This window comes from Falco naumanni, chromosome 4 (assembly GCF_017639655.2).
Source record: "Falco naumanni isolate bFalNau1 chromosome 4, bFalNau1.pat, whole genome shotgun sequence".
In the NCBI taxonomy this organism is placed as follows: domain Eukaryota; kingdom Metazoa; phylum Chordata; class Aves; order Falconiformes; family Falconidae; genus Falco; species Falco naumanni.
Window position 1 is genome coordinate 29492361 of NC_054057.1, and position 19845 is coordinate 29512205.

A 19845-nucleotide genomic window follows, 5' to 3' on the forward strand; every position below is an offset into this window, starting at 1 on the left:
CACAAGTCTGCTGAAAATGCAGGATGAACTCCTGATTGCTTTAGTCATGTGAACAACCCCTTCAGAACAGCCCAAAGTTGGGCAAGATGGCTTACACCAGGAGTTAATTTAGCTTGCTGGGACTCTTTGCATTACTAAAATGAGCATGATTTTGGCTTGTAAATGGGGGGTAGAATTTTATTTCACTTTCTGAGGGGCATATATCCATTTTAGAGTAAGACTTTCAGAATAAAAGTTTACTTCACATTATAGGAAATGACATTCCTCTTTTAGATTTCCCTTTTCAAAGCATGCTTCAGATTTCTAACTTGTAGCAGAGAGCTTTTGTATAAGTAATAAAAGTCTTTAAAATTAAAATGCTAATCGTAAACAAACCCAAATGCATGAAAGATATAGTCTGACTGCATAACAAAAGAGAATTATATAATTCTATTTGAGTGAAATCTTTCATCTTTGATTTACAGGTTTGAGTCTGTCTATAACTGAAACCATATTGTTCCATATCTTTCATATCACGGCCTTCCCCAAAATCTTGTTTTAATTAAGGTTCCTTTCAGATTTCAGAATAAAAAGCATGACAGTCTTCACTTATGGCTTTAATAATCTTTTGAGTTTGGAAAATATATAAAAACGAACATCACTTGCTTTTAAAAGCTGAGCGAGCTATCAAATACTGGAAGTTGAATACTTCAAGGTATCTCCCAGGGTTCATTAGGTGAGAAAGTTGTAAGCAAAATAAAAGTTGCTGTAGCAGAGTTTTGTTCATTTGAAGTAGTCTTACATACATGCCCTATCTCTTTCTCTGACGGTAAGGCAACATGTGTAACAGTTTAAGCGTTCATTATCAGCTAAAGGCACAACTCTATGTTACGTTCTCAAACATGGAACTAAACAGCTTAAGTCACACTACAGGGAGATCTTGCTGCACTTTGGGGATCTAAAATAAAGCCTAAACCCTTTGAAGCTTCTTAAGCAACATCAGTTCTCTTGGTGCAGGACTACATAAAAGAATTAGCTTGTATCCACATGACGACCTGTAAAAAACACCTCCAACACAACCTCCACAGAAACACCTGAGCTTCAAATGAGCTGCACACAGTTAGTGAAGATCGCTGCTCTTAGAGTCAGGACGCAGAAACATTTCAGAACAAACTAAAAACACATTTGAAAAGCCATCCATACTTGATCTCTGCTGCACATATGGTGAGAGCTACTGTCAACTACAGAGGGTACAGCACTTCTTTTAAAAGGCAGAATAGCACTCCTTTTAGAGAATCGTGAATGCACTTTTATGATAGAAAAGATTACACAAAATGGGGAGGGATGGCTGGGAAAAGGGAAAAGAAAATAAAGCACCAGCAAGCACAGTACTTCAGGGGATTTATAGTACATTAAGAAGTGCTTTCCCTTTAGCTAAAATTCCTTATCATAATTTACATGCTTTTTTCACTTATTCAGCTAAGAACTCATTTCAGGGGGTTAAAAAATGGCACGTAAAATAAAGGTGGTGGGTTTTTTTTCATTACACAGAGCAAAGAAAACAAATTCTATTAACAATTTAACGCAGTACGAAAAAAAATTACCCAGTAAAAAGTGTCAGAAAGTGATTCATAGAGTTTACTGAGTATTTTGCTGGCTGTTGCAACTCTCGTATCTATAATCTATCATGTAGAATTTTGTAACACTCTGTTTCACAATTTATGTTGGTGAGTGGGTCAAACAGCATATAAAAAGCATGCTCTAGGCTTTTTCTCCCAAGCCCATTTTACTGTAACTCTAGAATTGTAGCGGTTACATATAAGGAAACTTTAGGGCCCTTTCAAGTCCATCCAAAGAACAAGTGAAGCTGCTATTCAGAGTTTTGTGCCCAGTGTTTATGTTCCATCTGATCTGTGCCACCCAAGCAGCAGACAAGACATGTCTGAGGGTGCTTTGGGGGGATACACAATGATGTCACCCACAGGAAATATCAGGGAGGACTTGGCACTTCACAAGGCTGGCTCTTCTTCCATGGGCTCGCCAGCAGCTCTGTAAAAATAAACAGGCAATCAGAATACGGCACAAGAGTACACAATGACATTGTAGATTTTCATGCATAATCAAAGCTGATTTTTCAGCTCTCTCTGATGTTTATTTGTGTTATTCAGTTATCCATAAATAGAGTTTCTTTCCTAGGAAGTATAAACAAATGTCAAGTGGAAAAACATTTTAGATCCAAGCAATCACTGAAAATGTTCCTGTTTATATTAAAATATGTCAGAATATTTTATAACTTTTTGTCCAGAAATGTACATGCTTTGTGTCAACAGAGTCAAATAATTTCATGAAAAAAGTAGCTGTGATACTTTTATTTTACAAGCTTTTGCAACTGAAAATGCATGCATTTATTTTTTCAAGTGGCCCAATACCATTAAAGCAAAATAGTTCACTAGCAGCCCAGTAGTTAGTAGTGTTTCTTCTGGGGTTTTTCTTCAGTCCTCTGATTTCTGACTATGTGCTTTCATAAATGCATTGCCTGCCTGCCTGCAATTTCTGAGACCAAATTCTGAACTCGATCAGCAGATTACTGTCATGGAGAAGGTAACTATTAATAATATCAAGTCAGATTATACATGCATCTTTCATTTGAAAGCCTCTGCGAAATATTCAGCTTAGGCAAAATGAGCTCTTGGAAACAAACAATAAGAAAATGGGGACATACGCTGAGGTGGTGTAAAGTGTCATTATTCCTTGTATCTGGCAAGCTACCACACCTGAGGATCATGGTGGCAATTATAAAACGTGAAGCTTCTGAGATCATGGTGAGACCTCACTATAGAAGGGTATAAGAATTTGGACATAAACCATCTTTCACCTCCATCTGGCAGAATACCATGCAGCAAATGAGCTTAAGACCACCTTAAAAATAGTCACTTCGAGCAATTTTGAAATCGGGGGAGAGTAAAAAGTACATGAAAATTAATAAATGAGACATCTACCACTTAAATATTGTAAGCCAGTATAATAACTGGCTGCAGTAAAACATCCCTTAGAAAGCACAAACTCATGAGATCCCATGGAAAAAAAAGTAATTAATGGGGGCTTGCATGGGTTTTGGTAGTTTATTCAGCAATGAAGCCAGAGAATTTTAAATGAATCTGGAGTTTATTAAAGTCTTACCCAATGAAAAATTCAGCAGTGTGTCTTTAAATGATTTTATACAGGTTGTTCCTTTCCAAATTGGAATGATCAGAGCTAGTACGCTGAAAAATATGTCAGATGAATGATATATGAAAAAGAAGACTTTTTCAGACTAATCGCTTTCCAAAGGGTTATTGACCCTAAGAGATTATCAATCTATAAATCTCAAATCTTTTGTTCCTTACCACACAGTGGAGAATGTTTCCTACATACAATAACCACTGCAGCTCCCTTACTCCCAAAAGGCAAGGTGAAACCCTCTTGTACTGCCTCTTTCTCTTCTCTTGCATTGCTCTGGCTGGCAGCGGATGGAGCCCAGCCTGCTGCTGAGGTCCTCAGGTATGTTACAGGGTCATGCACCATGTGGGGGACTCATAGTGATGGTGTATGTTGCTGTTGTGTTGACCACACACTTCCATTTTCTCCAGCCACTTTTGGAAGACCTGTATGTCCTCTGTCATAACCCAAAAGTGCAATAAGACCTTGTTAAACATCCAGGGCCTTACGGGGCTGTCTGGAAAGAGGATAATTTGGAAGCAGATAACAGTTTGGTTTTTCCATTCCGCTGTAAGTGAATGAGAAGGAATAGTTGTCAATAGGCTTCAACTGGAGACTGGCAGAGGAAGAAGAAGTGGAACTCTGGAAAACCTCTGGAAGTGAAAGTGGGGGTCTGGTTTATTTATTTATAATAATCTAGGGAAGCAGTACGTGCAACAGTCTGTTCACATATATTTGGCTTCTGGGACTGGTGTTCTTATGACCATAGTGGGATCGACAGATGATCTTACTCAGGGTTTTAGTCCTGGGAAATTTTTCAATGATGAGGGTGCTCCTGAGTGCTATGACTGAACTCAAGTGCTATATTCTAATATATTACAGTATATTCCAACAATATGCCAATATTCTGCATCAGCCACAGCCTAAGCACCAACAGTAATTTTTAAGTGCAAGCGACAGACACAAGGTCCTTTCTGGAACAGGAGAGAAGGTTATAGGGTACCCTGGCAAATCCAGATGTTGTCACTCAGTGTGGGTACTCTCACAGCCTTCTGCAGTCTCCTTTTGAAGACTTATGTGTTTGCTTTAACTTCACTTTATTAGAGTCAAAGAAGTCACTGGACTGAGCCAATGGCTTATCATTAAAAACATATATTTTTTATGGGATAATGGCTTAGGCCAGAGTTTTGTGTGAGGGCCAGTAAAGTTTTAGAGCTGCTAGTAGAGTACAAAAACTCTGTAGTCCCATAACACTAAGCAGTGAATCAATACATAATCATTCCACTGGAATCAAAAGTTCTCAAAACCAAAAAAAAATATGGAGGGGGCAGAGTCTGACAGGTCAAATTTATGTTACTTCAGTTATGTCACTGTTAGTTACATCAGTTCAGTTAGTCTTCCTGTAGCTGACAAAAAGCTGGCATAAAAACATAAAGCAGGCAGAAAATCCATCCCGTACTGTACGCTCTGACTGGCTCCTCAGAGATGCAGCTAGGAGCTCGGGTCTGATCCAGACTGATTCTGTGCTGTCAGCAGATTCAGACACTGATTGGGACTGTAATGGCTGTAGAGCCACAGCCATGATTTTTCATTAAGGCTTTACTGTGGCTTATTTAAACTGCAAGTTCCTAGGACCAGAGCCCTCTTGCACTTGCTCTGCTTATTTTGGTGAGCTGGGAAGAGTGCTCACCTATAGCTCGCTCTCTGTGTGATTCACACTATGGCAGAATGAAGTAGTCTTTTTGAAGTTAACACTAAACAAAATTCTGTTTAAACCTTAAAACAAAAGAAATAGATGAGGCAAAAATCCTACCATATGGAAAAATCTGGCAAAGCGCATGAAGTCTTAAGTATTGTTCTGTGGCAATTGTGAATAAATGACAACTGCATTATTTTTGACAATATTATTTAAAATAGTTGACATCTACACCTTAAAAAAAAGTTAATATTTAAAAATTTAGATAAAACCTGTACACAATAAAAAAAAATGTTTTTCTTACTGTATTTGTTAAATTAGAATTACAGAAATTCCTCATAGCTACATTATCACACACGCAAGAATAAAAGTTCAAGGTGTTTCCAAGTCACAGAAACTGCTGAACAAAAGATAGATTTTCTGGCATGGTATGTCTCTTTTATGCCATAATTGGTTCCTAACTGCACTCAGCTGTCCTGGGGAAGATCATTGTAGTGGAAAAGTGATCCTCTGGTGGCAGAGAGTTTGGGGAAAAAAGAGATACCTTTCTATACTATGCAAATGATTCAGTGAGTGGCTAAAGACATCATATAAGAGATCCTGAGTAACTGCATATCCTAGTAAAAATGGACTTTGTATGGATTAAAGAAAAAGGAACTAAAAGTAAACCCCATCATATTTAAGAGCAGGATAAGGTAACTATATATATCCTTTCAAAAGAGGAAGTAATGTCCAAAAAAGGCAAATTAAATGAACTATAAACTCTGGCAAGTTAAATGTAAACCTTCAGTGAGGCAATCAAAAGGAGAGTCTGAAAAGCAACATGTTAAAGGCATAAAAACTAATAATAAAAAGGTCTTTCAAAATACACCAGAAGAAATGATCAAAGCATAAAAGGAGCATCAGGGAAGGTAGACCACAAAAGGAAAATGAACTATTTATATCTGTGTTCACTGGAGAAGTGTCAGGGAGATTTTATTATTTGCAGATGAGCTATCTCAAACTGAATCAGCACTAGAACAAACTGATATATTAAACGTTGCCAAATTGCTAAGAGCAGATGATATTTGTGCACTGAATTCTAGGGGAATGCAATTATGATGTTGCTAAAGAAATAATTATTGAGCATATTCTACGGCTTAACTCAGCACCCAAACAAGAGGTATAGAAGGTAAGAAATATAAGTCCCCTTCTGGAAGCTACAGGAGATACAGTAAGTCTGTATGGGGAAACTGAAAGCAGTTATAATCAGTGATAGAATTAGTAGGCATTTAGGTAATAGTAACTTGGGTAAGAGCTATGTCTTAACACAGAGAAAGCAAGCCTTAAAAATTCGTTAGAAGTTTCTGAAGGAAATAAAGGAAAAGGGATCAAGTGATATCCCTGTGCAAAGAAGGTCTTCAAACAATTTTATCCAAATGGTGTGAGAAACATGGGTTCTGAGAGAAGGTCCTCTCATAGATTAACAATCCATCAAAAGTAGGAAATGGATAATAATATTGGTGAATTTTCACCGTGGAGGGATTCTCTAGATTATCTCAAAAAGACTTGGCAGACTAACAGTTGATTTAGGCAATAACATTTGTTGGTGATGCCAAATTACAGATACTACTCAGTTCAAAAGCCCGTAACACCATTTCTGAGTGGAAAAAAAAGGTAAACAAACATAAACTAATACACAATCCACAAAACAGTGGGGGAGACAGCTATAACTGTTTCTACACAATGTTGGCTATGACTGAGAGCTTGGAGTTTATGGTAGAAGAGCAGAGAGCAACAGAAACAAGAAAAAAATTCCCCAACATTATGCTACTGTGTAAATACACAGTGTGCCCAACACCTGGAGTCCTGCATACAGTTCTTACTCCATTTCAAAGAAAAATAAAGAAGGCACAGACAGCAGCAAGAATCATCAGAAAAAAGAAATTATTTTCATACCAGGAGGAACACAGACAGCTGAAGCCTTTAAAACCAGAAATGGGGCAGAGACTATGAGTAAGAAAAGAGTTGCTTTTATTTCTTGTGATGCAAGAACTAGGGGCTCTCCACTGAATTTATCAATAAGTTAAGAACAAAGAAAAAGAAGTGCAGTCCCTGAAGAAGCTGTGGGATTCACTGCCTGAGTGCCAAGGGTATAAATTACTTCAAAAAAAGCTTTGAAAAGTTTATGCACAAGTAGGTATCCTGGAAGCTTTCACACAGGAGGGGTCAGATACAGCTGATGAGATCTACCGACTCACCAGGTCAAGGCTGGCTCTCAAACTCCCCAGCTCCTGGTTCTCTTCCTTACGCACCCACCATCAGGGGATGAGAGGAAGATGGGCAAGAAAAAGCTGCAGCCTGAGCTGGGGAAGCTGTTCTTCAGCTCCTGAGCCTGCCTGTGATTGCAGATGCTGTAGGATATGGCCAGGTAGGTACAGGTTACTCAGCATAGCTGAGAAGGGTACCCAAATAGTGAAACGCTACATGAAGCTGTATGAGTCAGTACACAAACACAGCAAATGACTTTAGATGGTAGCTGGTTGTACCCTATGATCCAACTAGTTGTGTAGTGTATAATATACTGTATGCAATATAATGCAATGTGACTGAAACTGCAACGGGCAGCTCTGTAGCACTAAGAGTAATATCTGAAAATTACACTTTGTTTTCATTTCCATTTGAGTAAAATCTATGCTCAGCTGAATGAGGGCCATAAAGTTAAATTCTGATAAATGTAATTCTCAAGATTTACTGTTTTCTGTAAAAATAGTAAGTGCAAGAGATCTCCTTCCGCACCCTTTTATTTTTCCATTTTAAGAAGAAACATACAGAAGCTCCAATGTATCAGGAACACATTGTACTGAATATTTTCATAGCATGATTTCTGAAATGGATGCCTGGCCAAAACAAAATTCTAAACAGCTAAATATGTCACATAGGTAATAAGCAGTTATCAACACACAAATGTTACGGTAGTTAGAAGTGTTTTATAAGGCATGCCTGTTCCTTTAATTGCATCTGTATTTAAATCTGTGTTAGCAACATGCATGTTTTCTTTCCTATCCACAAACTCTTTTTTCTATATCTGTTCTCTTCTGAAGTCTATAATCAAGTTTCAATTGGACTTTAAAACGCAGAGTTGTGCTTTGGTAAAACAAAACACCAAAAGCGTAGCAGCTTTTCACGGTTTTCTTCATTTAATCTGCCAGAGAAAATAAAATAAAAAAATAATCAGCACTGTCACTTGAAGAAAAGAAAGAAAGAGAGAAGAAAGAAAGAGAAATACTTAAGATGGACCTTAGCCAGGAGCATTTTATCCTTTATTCATCAGTGGTAAATGAGTCAGATATGACTTGGCCAGGAAAAGAGCTGCTTTACCCAAAATCTGAGTTTAAAGTGAGTCATCTCACTCCAAACACCAATATATCCTCCAACATAACTGGCAAGAGCTTCCTGCAAAGAGGCTCTTGCTGCTGCTTTCTTCGTCTGGAGTCCTGACCATCCAAAGCTGAAGTCAACAGGATCTCTACTGTCAATTCACTGAAACAGGGTTAGAGATGTAGGTCAGAATTATCAACATGGCTGACTATGGTGAGATTAAGAGAAAGTAAATTGGCTCCTTGGCATAACGAAGAAACCCTTCAGACTGCCCTGTCAGCCACAGTGCTTTCTGCTCTGATCCTGCCCTGCTTGTCACAACTTAATGCAAACACTGTCACAAACATTTAATGCAAAGACTTGCAACAGGTCTTCAGAAGGTGGCTTCCATCTGCAATGAGGGGAGGAGGAGCACATCTACAGTGCCCTTACCAAGAGGGCTTGAGAGCCCAGATGACTCCTCATGCCCCTGCAGCCCTGCCGTTTGTCATAGAAAGGGTCTGGAGAAGGAGTGTTGCATCCTTGGTCCTTAACTACAACAAACACAACAAATGTGAAAAAGCAAAGTTGGACTTACCACTACATGACTGCAGTTTGTGTTGGTATATGCTTATGAAATGAAGGGCATGCTTTTGTGAAATGAATGAAATTATACTGGCATGAAAGAAGAGCATGCAATGTCAAATCAGTCCCTGGATTTATGATCCCATGCCAGACTTTCATTCATGCTCAAAGTGCAGCCAGGTCCTCTCAGGTCTCCCTGCAGCTCAGAGGACCCTCAAAACCAGACCTTTTTGGACGACCATTTTGGATTCCATATTACTCCTTACATTCAGCAGGAAGAAAACAAAGAGAACGATGTCCCAAAGCCTCAGAAAACCAAACTATCAATTTTGGCCCAGTGGGACAGCACTTATGTTGTCTTGTTGCTCTCTGATGGTAATCTGGCTTCGAGTGACTTCTTTGTGGGTTACGAATGTGGAAACAGACTTAGGAACGCATGCGTGCATAGGGGTTTTTTTGTGCTGCAGAAAAATCTCTGCAGCACCACAGAAGATATTTCAAACGAAGCCATTTTTCCACAGAACAATTCATCACAACGGATTTGTCCCTATAAGAGTCCAGAACTGACGAAGTGTAATGAATCTGGCAGCCACATGAATCCCACTTGTGTACATTTCAGCACATCCGTTTTTTTCCATTTCTTTCAGCTCTGCCCTGAAATTCTGTTTTCAGAATGGGTGGAAACTGTCACAGGTTATCAGTAGGTAGGTAATAAATACAATAATTAAGTGCAGTGTTAGTCAAAGGGTTATTTTGTTCAAATCATGTAGGATCAGCAGTTGCTTTCAATGGTTGTACTTTTAAGTGAGTGGAGGCTATAACAAATACAATTCTTGGTTATTCTGAGCAATGTAAAAATACACAAAATTAACCACACCCTTTTCCAGACAATTTAAAGCTTTGCTTTGTTTGACTGCGTTGGTTCCAACACTAACTAAAATTCTTTAAATTTCAGAGATATGCATACATGAGAAGGCACCTTTCTGTCCCTGGTTAGCAGAAGTGTCTATTGACTGTCACAAATTTGTATGACAAGCCTTACATTATTCCTTAGCTGAGCCCTGATTAGACTCTCACAAATCTAAAATATGTCTCTCGTTCACCATAGATTCTTCCCTAAGCTTTTATGGAATTGTTTGCAATAATGCTAGCACAATGATAGCCATAGTATATTAAAGTATAATTACAATCAGAAAGGTAATTATGCAAATACTGCGAACTTTACTAGCTAGCTCTGCTCCCTGTGTGTCCCTTTGAGCCACGTCTATTAACTCGTTGGCAGATGAGCGCTCCCACTGTTGTGAGAAACATTCGCTCCCAAACGCATCCATAGCTTTTAGCACCGCACTAGCCCCCCAGATGCCTATCAGATCAGTTCTGATTAAAAGAGTCAACGTGGGAGGCAAGAACCAAATCAGACAAGTAGCTGTCACGATGTAGGAGCCATGGATCCTTCTGGCTCCCCTCCCACCACCGCTCTGCCTACCCACAGCTCCCTCCTTTCTCTCCTGTTGTTACACAGCTCTGCTCCACAGCCTGCAGGGAGCTGGTGAGTCTCCTTATAAGGCTTTTTACTGCTTTCCTCCTCCCTTCCCTGTTTTCTCTGTGTCATGGAAACTGAATGGTTCCACTGCATTTTGGGTCTTCCTCTGCTGATGAAGGCCAGGAAAGTTTGTCCCTATAACAAGTAAATAGAAAACTCCAAGAACTTCTGCAGTTGCTTTTCTGATTCCTAACAGCTCTTCGAAGAAATAGTTTTGTAGATGACACAGTATTCAGTGGCTATCAATTTTTTTCATCTCTAATTGGCAAAAAAACCCAACAGCAGTTACTGTATCATTTTCTCAAATCGTGAAATTGAAAGCAATCTTCATTGATGTAAAAAGCAGCTGGCAAGCTCGAAAACCCCAGCATTCTCATTCTTTGTTGGTGTACCTTCATCTTGGTACACTGAGAATGTTGGCCATAATCCTGGTCAGGTTGGCTTTAAGTTTTATATCGGCACCGTTCCATTGCTTCCATGGAAGTAACATTTAATGCCCGTCTAATACCATTTAATAATGATTTAAGTCCATCCTTATTAAATATATCTGATCATGTGTTAAATGCCATCCTAGAAAATTAAAGCTAAACCAAGTTTGAACAGCTTCCAATGAGAAGAATATGGTTGATTATACTTGATCATGTCTATTTTCCTCATATGGATATTGGACTTTTTATGTAGTAGAGGAGACTAGACATGGGAAGAAAACAAGGTTCTTGTACTAATCATGAACCTTAGTAAAGAATTACACATGCCAAAAAAATATCTGCTAGCATAGAATACCTGTGCTTCTAGCAGCCAAGTAAGAGAGCTCAAATCCAAAGATGAAAATTTCCAGGTACCTCAATTAGCAGATAATTTTGAAACAACCCTTAGCCTAACTGTCTTCTTCATCTCACTTGGCTGGACAAAAGCCTTCCTCTCTACAATAACCGCATACGCTTACCTGCTGCTTTCCTGAGGGATACACTGCTCAACATCCACTGAAAGAGAGGCCATAGCAGATACTGTTTCTGTCTCCTCCCTCTCTCGTTTCTGAGACTCAGCCAGAGCACAATCCACTGGCACAGAGTATGGCTCCACAGACTTCCAGTACTTGCCTAAGGAAAACACACATAATAATTTATGGGAATTTTAGCTAGCATGGTGGTACAAGCATAGTAATCACTTAGTTCAACACCGAGTGATTATAATTTAAAATCACTGTGGTGTAAGGAGTACAGTTGAAATTTCAGACTGCAGTGAAGAGGTATATTTCTGAACCTAAGAATGCCAAGTTGGAAAGTGCTTTCATTCCAAGGGCTGTGTCACACCCTTCCCCAGAAGGTAATAAACTGGAGTAGTAACACATAGACTAGTGAATGCATTCTGTCAGACAGGCTATTGGCTTTATCTCTGCAAGGTGAAGGGAGTTCAGGGCAGATTGAATACCTGGAAGCCCTGATGTGGCAGACAGTTGATTCATATACAGCAAACAGGACTAAAAATTGAACATTGTTGTACAAAGTACTCACACAGCACTGTCTGGAAAAGGAAAAAAGTCAGAAATGCCAACTCGGACTGAAGTGATGTTGCCAGAACAATCAGGTTTGTTAGTCCTGGATGTTCTTTCTCCTCCAACCTCAGGGCGTATACTAGAACAATAATTTATTTAAAACTTTCATATATGAACTGGCTGTTGCTGGAAAGCCACCAGATAGCATAAGGAATAGAGCTTTCTGGTTTGCTGTGTAAAAACACAGCAGTGGATTAAAAGCATGAGTATTCTCAGCTTTCTGCCTGCAACAGAAGAGACAGTGAGAAGGTTCTCAGGCAATGCAAACAATGACGGCAGGTGTCTCACCGTCAACATATAAAATAGTCTGCTATTGCAGTGCTATTAAGAAACAGAGGTTGATTAGCCGTAACCAGGTGAATAAGTAAGAATTTAAATACATATTTCTTACAGTTCAGTAATCCACTGAGCACTTGCTAATTGCCAGGTGGATGACACCTGGAAATTAGGAGCTTTGGGAAGGCTGGGAGTTCTGGACCAGAGCTTATTCAGTGTTTAGCAAGAAGCTTCCAGCAGCTGCTGCAGAGGTTGGATCAGGGTACTTATCTGGGAATTAGACAGAGGGCTTCAACAGCTGTGAAAGAGAGGGGATCAAGTAGGGGACTTTTCTGAGGGCTAAAAGGAGGATTTTGGCAGCTGGGCAGTGGGCTGAATCGAGGTGCTTATCCAGAGGGTAGCTGGAGGCTTTGACAGCTGGGAGGCCAGGCCAGCGGTGGTGCTGCCTGTGCTGCACAAAGGCTGCTAAAAACTCCCTCTTTGGTAATGCAGCTCTTGACACAGTTTCAGGCTTTTCGAAAGATGAACTTTTCCCTCCAGTGAGAAAGCAGCTGTCAATAAAGCCTGAAAATGTCTTTATTCAAAAACATCATTGCAAGATGAAAGCCCAAGTCAATCTGCAAGAACAACCCGTGAGCATGGCTAGCATGTTTCTTTGAACTCTAATAGTGTGCACGTTTGAGTAGTTAGCAGAATCTTTAAATAACGGGGACCTTCTGGGGATAAAATGTAAAGTGTATTAAGTATCCTACAAAGTTGAGATTAAGTGTTAGGAGGTTGGCTTTGCTCCAAAAGCATGAAAGACACAGCTAAAAAGTTATGTACATAACAGTAGGCTCAATGATTGGAGCCTGGCAAATTTTATAAAAACAAGACAAAAATATTCTCTATTATTACTGTGCTCAGAGACCATATTCTCTGTTCATTAAAAAGTACACCAAAAACAAACAAAAAAGTTATATGAGCATTCCACAATGTTCTCACAGATCATATGTGCAAAAGTCAGTCTTTGCAATATACACCCAATTCAACCCTATAATTTATGAGCTAAATGTTTGCAGAGTGGGTGGGGTTTTTGTTGCAGAAACAGATGTGCAAGAAAATCAAATCTGTTGGCATGGGAATAATACCCCCTCTTGCCTATAAAAGAAATGAACCCATGTTCACTGCTGGAGTTTTCAAGGGCTCTTATTCATAAAATAAAATATTAGTACCCAGCTACCACTGTGTTGCTCTCCTGCAGCAACAATAAAACAGCATCAGTGAGGATTGCTACATTGCATTCGTTCATTCACACACAGGCTTGCACACCAGCTGCCCCCTGAATCCTGACTTTCTTGTAACACTAAAACTCAGGGCCAATTCAAGCATATTAGTGGGCTCTCTGTGCCCATTTAACTGCCCTTCACTCCCAAGTGATCGTTGATTTTCCTTGTTTCCCTGCATTGAGAATTGTTATGAGAGGGGCTTCAGCAATAAAGAGGGAGAGCAGAGTCAGGCCAGGAAGCAGGTGGCAGCACCTATGCTGCAGTGGAAGGTCTTGGAGAAGGGGAATACATGGCAGGGTGTGTGTGGTTTGCGGGAGGGAATTTTAAAGCAGTCCCCGTTAGGAACAGTGCTCAGGTAGCAGTGGGTACCTCATGCAAAGAGGACTTTCTGATGCTTGTGAAAAAGCAATGGTAGATTTTTCTTTGAAATCAGAAAGCTGTACTTTACAAACACCTGTGGTAAGCATAACAGCTTTGCAAGCTTCTTTTGATACCGGACAACATTTATGTGTTGAACACAAACCATGCAGGGCTGGCAAGGTCTTGTGGAATGAAGAGGCAATCACAGCATGCCAGCTGCAAAGGAGCTCTGTTAGAAACCCTAGGTATGCTGTGGATTGACAATTAAATGAGCTCAAAAAGCATCTGCCTCAAACTGCTCACATCTCTGAAAATGCCATTTCTACTGTGCTATACTGGAATGTGAAATTCTACCGGTCCTGTTACATTCATTGAGAAGAACTTGGTGGGGCTCAGGGGAAAGAATGAAGCATACTGCTGGTTTCATTCATACAAAACTTGAGCAATCACGGCTTGCAAGAACAAACAATGAAACCAAATCAGTCTTCTAGGTATGCTTTGGCTTTCAGCATGAAAATGTGCTTAAGTCTTCCTCAAAGATTTGTGGGAGCACTGATTATTACCAGGAAATAATAAAAGTGAATGTTTCTGTCACTGTTACAGGCTTTTGGAATTGCCTTTCACAAATAGATTTGGACATGTCGTGCCATGGCTTGCTTGGAAAAAAAAAACACATTTGGGGGTGGTATTCAAGCTAGTGAACAGGATTGTTTAGAAATAGCATATTACATGGGTGTGGGAACTACTACTTCCAAATGTATTACATTTCCAAAGGAGCTTTGGATCCCTGTCACATACAAAACATTTATAAAAATTCCATTCTAGTTAGAAAAAAGTTGTTTCCTCTCATTGTCTAAGTATTGTACTTTCAATTTTTTTGCAACAAACACAGAGGAGAGACTTTTTTTGTGTAAAATATTGCTAATATTCATGATGAAAACTGGATCACAGAAATACAGACCCATTATACATGCAAGCAATCATCCAAACTAATCAGGCTTTCTCAGTATATCTTGAGTTGCTACTCCATAGCATAACGCTTTTCAGCCTGCATAACTCCCTATAATAATCAACGCATGCTTGCTTTTCTTAATTCCATCTAAATATATATCCTCCATAAAGCTGCACTGAACTTCCTCAGTGCTCCTTTCTGCTATCCAAGCATATTCCTTTCTAATACTTGGTTTCTCTCCAGACAAAATGAGGTATGCATAACTTTAGGGGCAATAGCTGCAAGAAAAGCCAGAATATAGTGTATAAATAACTCCAAACCCTGAGCAGCCTGTTAGGTTTCAGAACTGCCCCCTTGCACCGCCACAACTGTAGCGGTCCAGCTCAAACCTAAGTGTGGCAAAATTAAGTCACTCTGCAGAACTCTGGGTTATGTTTTTAGATACATTTGTTCCTAAATCTATCAATTCTGTCTGAACTGCCATCATTTGTGTGTATTTCTAGTAAGACACTATGCCTTTCTAGAGTCAGTATTATCTTTTATGTTTGTCAGTTCACGTTTTTTTTTTTTTCTTCTTTTTTTTTTCCCAGATCCATTTTTCATTAAATACATGTCTTATTTCAAACAGAATTGCATATTCTTCCCTCATGGCTGTGGCCTGTGTACAGCTTTTTGTCCTTATAATTTGCAAATCTGCTCTGTCTTGCATAGTACATGAATTTCCTTACCTTGCTGATTCCTTCCGAATCATTAACACTTTCTTAACAGGGAATTTTAAGCAAGATACTAACACATGAACATGAACATATCACTCAGCAAAAATGACCTCCTGGAATTTATCATATACAGCTGATTTACTTAGAGCATTTGTGTATCTAGGTGCCTACTAGATACGAAGGATGAATTATATACCTACAGTGAATTTTCTTTGTCACTTTAAAACCAAAATCAGATTGATAAGTACTGCATGATCAGTGGGTAATACATGATGTCCCTTTAAAAAACTGCATTTATTTTATACAGATGAATCTCAATTATTTGTGATTCATCTAACATGAAGAAAAACATTTGTTATCCATTTGTTATTGTTAAGGAGCCAGCAAACAGTAGAAGTCAGGAAGCTCCCACTGCCTCAGTAAAATGGCAGGGAGCAGAAGAATAGAGAGTTTAAGGGAAGTCTGCTCAGTTGGATTAAGGTAACCGATGGCAAAGAGAACTTTCTTCAGTGAGACCAGAGCAAATGCCCTAAAGTATCTGGGCAGTAAAGGTTTGGGGTCAGGTACAAGTAAAGCAAACTACCCTCTGCACCAGAAACATAATAAAATAATGTATTTTTTAGCATTATTCCATGGATCAGTGCTCATTTTGAGCATTTTAACTTAATCTCAAGCTCCTATATGTCTCAGAGTGAGTAACTTGTAAACGGCTGCACAAACAGAATCTGAATACACTGTTAGAGCTCTAATTTACCTGTCTGTTCCTGTCCCTCACTGACAAACACCTATTTCATCCAAGTGTCTCTGGAATGTAAAGATTTGGGAATATTCAGGAATCAGAAAGCTCTAAATAATTTAAATGGGTTAGTTTTTCAGGGCTAAATACATAGCAGAAACAAAGAGATATCAAAGAAACAAAAATAAAAGCATACCTCTCTCTCTATATATATACATACATACTAGGTAGGCACAGCACGTTGGTTTATACATAAAACATTTTCCTACTCTTTTCTCTGAAAAAATGAGATCTATGACATCAATTAATACTAAAAATACCCCAAACCATCCAACCCACCAACCCAAACTGAGAAACATACTTTGAATTTCAGTGGTCTTTTTTAAAGAAGCTATTGCATTCATATTGGGGATTTGGTGCACAACATCTTCTGGGAGAGGCTCCAGCTGCAAGAATAGAATAGAATAATATAAATTTTCAATAAGCCACAGGGAAGTAAAACAAACTGAAACAATCTAATCCTCAGGAAAAGCTCAGCCCAAGAACTGGTTAACATGTTGCTGGTATCAGTTCTAAAAGTATAGCCATGATTGTTTTCTGTTTTCCAGCCATGTAATTGAATTCCAAGGGGCTTTTCTATTGGCTGCAAGACTAATCTATGGAGTCTCTGAAGCAGGTGCATGTCTGTGTATTATTCATTAAAAAAATGCTAGTTATTTGTGTAATTTTTGTAGGTTCCTCACAAACCAAATTCCACTGCGTCTGTATATGCAGCTGGGCACTCCAAACAAAACGTTGCTGAAGCCACACTGGAACTGAAGTGTGGACTCTGTTATCTTTATTTTTCTGTTATTATTGTATCTAACCATTTTACACATTTTAAGATGTATAGGGGGAAACAGTAAAACACAGCTGCTTTTACTAGCTTTGCATTCATTTCAAATACAGTAGTAGATAAAAAATGGTTATGCACATCAGCAGTAAGGGTTGTCTAAGAAAGTTTTTTTATCATCAGCTATATTTTAATTAGACAGATTTAGTTGTATGTTCTTTGAGTAGGACTGCATCACAGTAAATTAGCACAAGGAAGTGTGCTGTTACTGCACAGTTATTTTTGCCCTGCAATGGATAGATAAACCAAGAAAAGCGTGTTTTGAAATTCATCCACATGTGCTTTTTTGTCCACTTCCCATACATTTTCTCCTAGAAAAAGGGTAAAAGATTATTTGGACTAAATGCCTTTTTGTCTACTGTAATAACCATATTCTCCTTGACCTATACTCAGAATCCAGCCAGTTTTTCCACTTCCCTGGATAGGTTGCTGAGGCTGGGTATGGAGGTGTGCTTCCTGCGGAGCCAGGAGTAGCAACTGTGTCAAGGTGGACAAGGAAGAGTGATATCAATACCAATCTCTCCTCTCTAAAACTAAGGAAGTTCAACCACCATTGACATGAAACATCTGTATTGCAGACAAAACTCTTTTAAGCATGCTTGGGTCTACTTCAAACTAGGTCAAGTGAAGCCCACCCAAGGAGCTTCCTCTGTGAAGTTAATAGTTCAGTAGCCATCATTTATTGTCCTCCAGGTTGCTACTGCTGCATTGCTTCCCAGCAACTAGATAAAATCAGCTTTGATCCAAGTACACAAACTGGGAAGTAACTGCAGTGTAGATACTCCTTTAGTGGTGCTATTTTAAGCAAGCTCAGCTACAAATCCCAGGACTTCTGGGACCCTACCATCACAATCAGCAGTGAATGCCTGTCAGTGATAAAGACATTGAAAATATCACCAGTCTTTTGGAGCCTTGGTGACTAAAATGAATAGGGCTGTTCATGTCATTATTTCCGTAGAATCCCATATGGGATTGCAGCTGGAAGATTTTCTTGTGGCTAGAAACAATAGCACTATGTTTTGTTTTCAAACAGCATAAATCACTCCATTCTGCACAGTGAACAAGTGTGCAGAGACTAGTGCTGGTAGGACCTGACTGGGTCCCAAATCTGCTTGGTCACCAAGGAGGCCAAACTGCAAAGGAAGATTGTTGCTATCTAATGTGTACCATGGATTACGATAAAGAGAAGAATTATAGTAGAAATAATATTTGCAGACACGTTTGCAATTCTTAAATGACATTTACTTCATGATCTTCATGGCTTACTCTATTTGGTAATACTTGCAGGCACCTGGGGGAAAATTGCAAATTTACAAAAATGCCCACCAACAGGTCGAACTTTACACATTTTAGAATAATAATCTATATAATAATCTTAATAATTCATATATTGGGCTATGTAGATAAATAGCACGTTCTTTTATCACTTGTTATGTTCTGTTTAAACTATCATTTGGCCAGGAAAAGAAAAAATCCTGAAGTTCTGTTTGGTTGTACTGGGTGCAGGAAGACAGGAGGGGAAGCAAACAGCAGCTTAAGGTTCTGTTTTGACAATTTCCTAAGGCTTTGATGACCAGTTCTCCCCCCTGAAGCAGGACAAAATAGCTCTAGGCTATAACAGTAGGAATAATATAGTACAAGGTATGGAATTGCCAGACTGCAAGATATGAGAGCTGTGTCATGTTTTGCCCTTTAAGTACCTTGAGATTCTTTCTGCAGACCTCTTGTAGCAATTATTAAGCTGGGAGCAACTGATGTATAGATAGCTAGAGGAGATTTCCTGTTAAAAGGTCAATTTTTTGTTGGCTTCTTCAGAGCTGGATTTTTGCAGGAGCAAAAAGAAGTCATGATTTTTCCTAATATATCAATGACACCTCTTTATTTATCAGTCCAGTAATATTTTTTTTAACGAGTAGGCTGTATTTGAATATCTAGACACATCAGATGAATATTTAGAAATGGCAGATGTGGTTTTAGAAATAAGGATAAGCTGATGAGCCATTAAAGGAAAGAAGAAAAAAGGTCAAATGTCCAACAGTTATCCCAATCATTACTCCATCTGTTAGCTCTACTGACAGATCTGTAGGTGATGTGAGTATAGTAGTCATAACTGATCATTTCCTTAACTCTTTTTTTCCACAAAACTTTTAATTTTGTATCCCAAGCTTGGCCTCTGCTCCGGAGCTATTCTGCCTCCTTACCCTTAGGGACAGCCAGACAGACCTTGGATTGTCTTCCATATCAGGGAAACCTTATCAGGCTCCACAAGTAAATTCATTACATCATATACCCTGCTCAGCCCAAAATACAGCACCATTACAAAAACACTGGAAATAAAGCCAGTGGGTTATGGCAGCTATTTCTACACACTTTGAAATGTCTACATTTGAAAGAATGATTTCTGTTGGCAGCTATCCACTGATTGGATACAACTGTACAGTCATAGGGGTGTCCCTGGAAAATATCAGCAGTTAGATCCAACAGTGAACAAAAGAAATTACTCTACACCTGGCATATATGGCACCATCACTTTCCCGCCTACACTTACTGGCATTCAGATCGTAAAGTCTATTAATTCTGGAGGCTAACAGAAAGGAAGCTGAAAAGAGCACTGGAAATACACTGTCAGGAAAGAAATCTTACAGAGAAGAATAGCTCAAGTCTGCAAAAATAACCAAACCACGGGAGAGACAGTTTGGACCAGACACAAAGGGTCACATTTTCAAAGCTTTTATGTGTCTGAATTGGGC

The 19845-nt window shown here is 39.1% G+C and overlaps 1 protein-coding gene across 1 annotated transcript in view; it reads right to left on the reverse strand.

Annotated features, from left to right (window-relative positions):
- Nucleotides 1-605: 605 nt before the first annotated feature.
- The window catches only part of HDAC9 (histone deacetylase 9), a 278058-nt gene continuing 258818 nt past the window's right edge, over nt 606-19845 (reverse strand). Inside the window, exons 23-25 of the mRNA XM_040591758.1 lie at nt 16565-16649; nt 11287-11440; nt 606-2028 (exon numbers count right to left, since the gene is read on the reverse strand). Of these exons, the coding sequence (XP_040447692.1) occupies nt 1989-2028; nt 11287-11440; nt 16565-16649 (279 nt within the window). The 3' untranslated portion in view covers nt 606-1988. The remainder of the gene's footprint in view (nt 2029-11286; nt 11441-16564; nt 16650-19845) is intronic.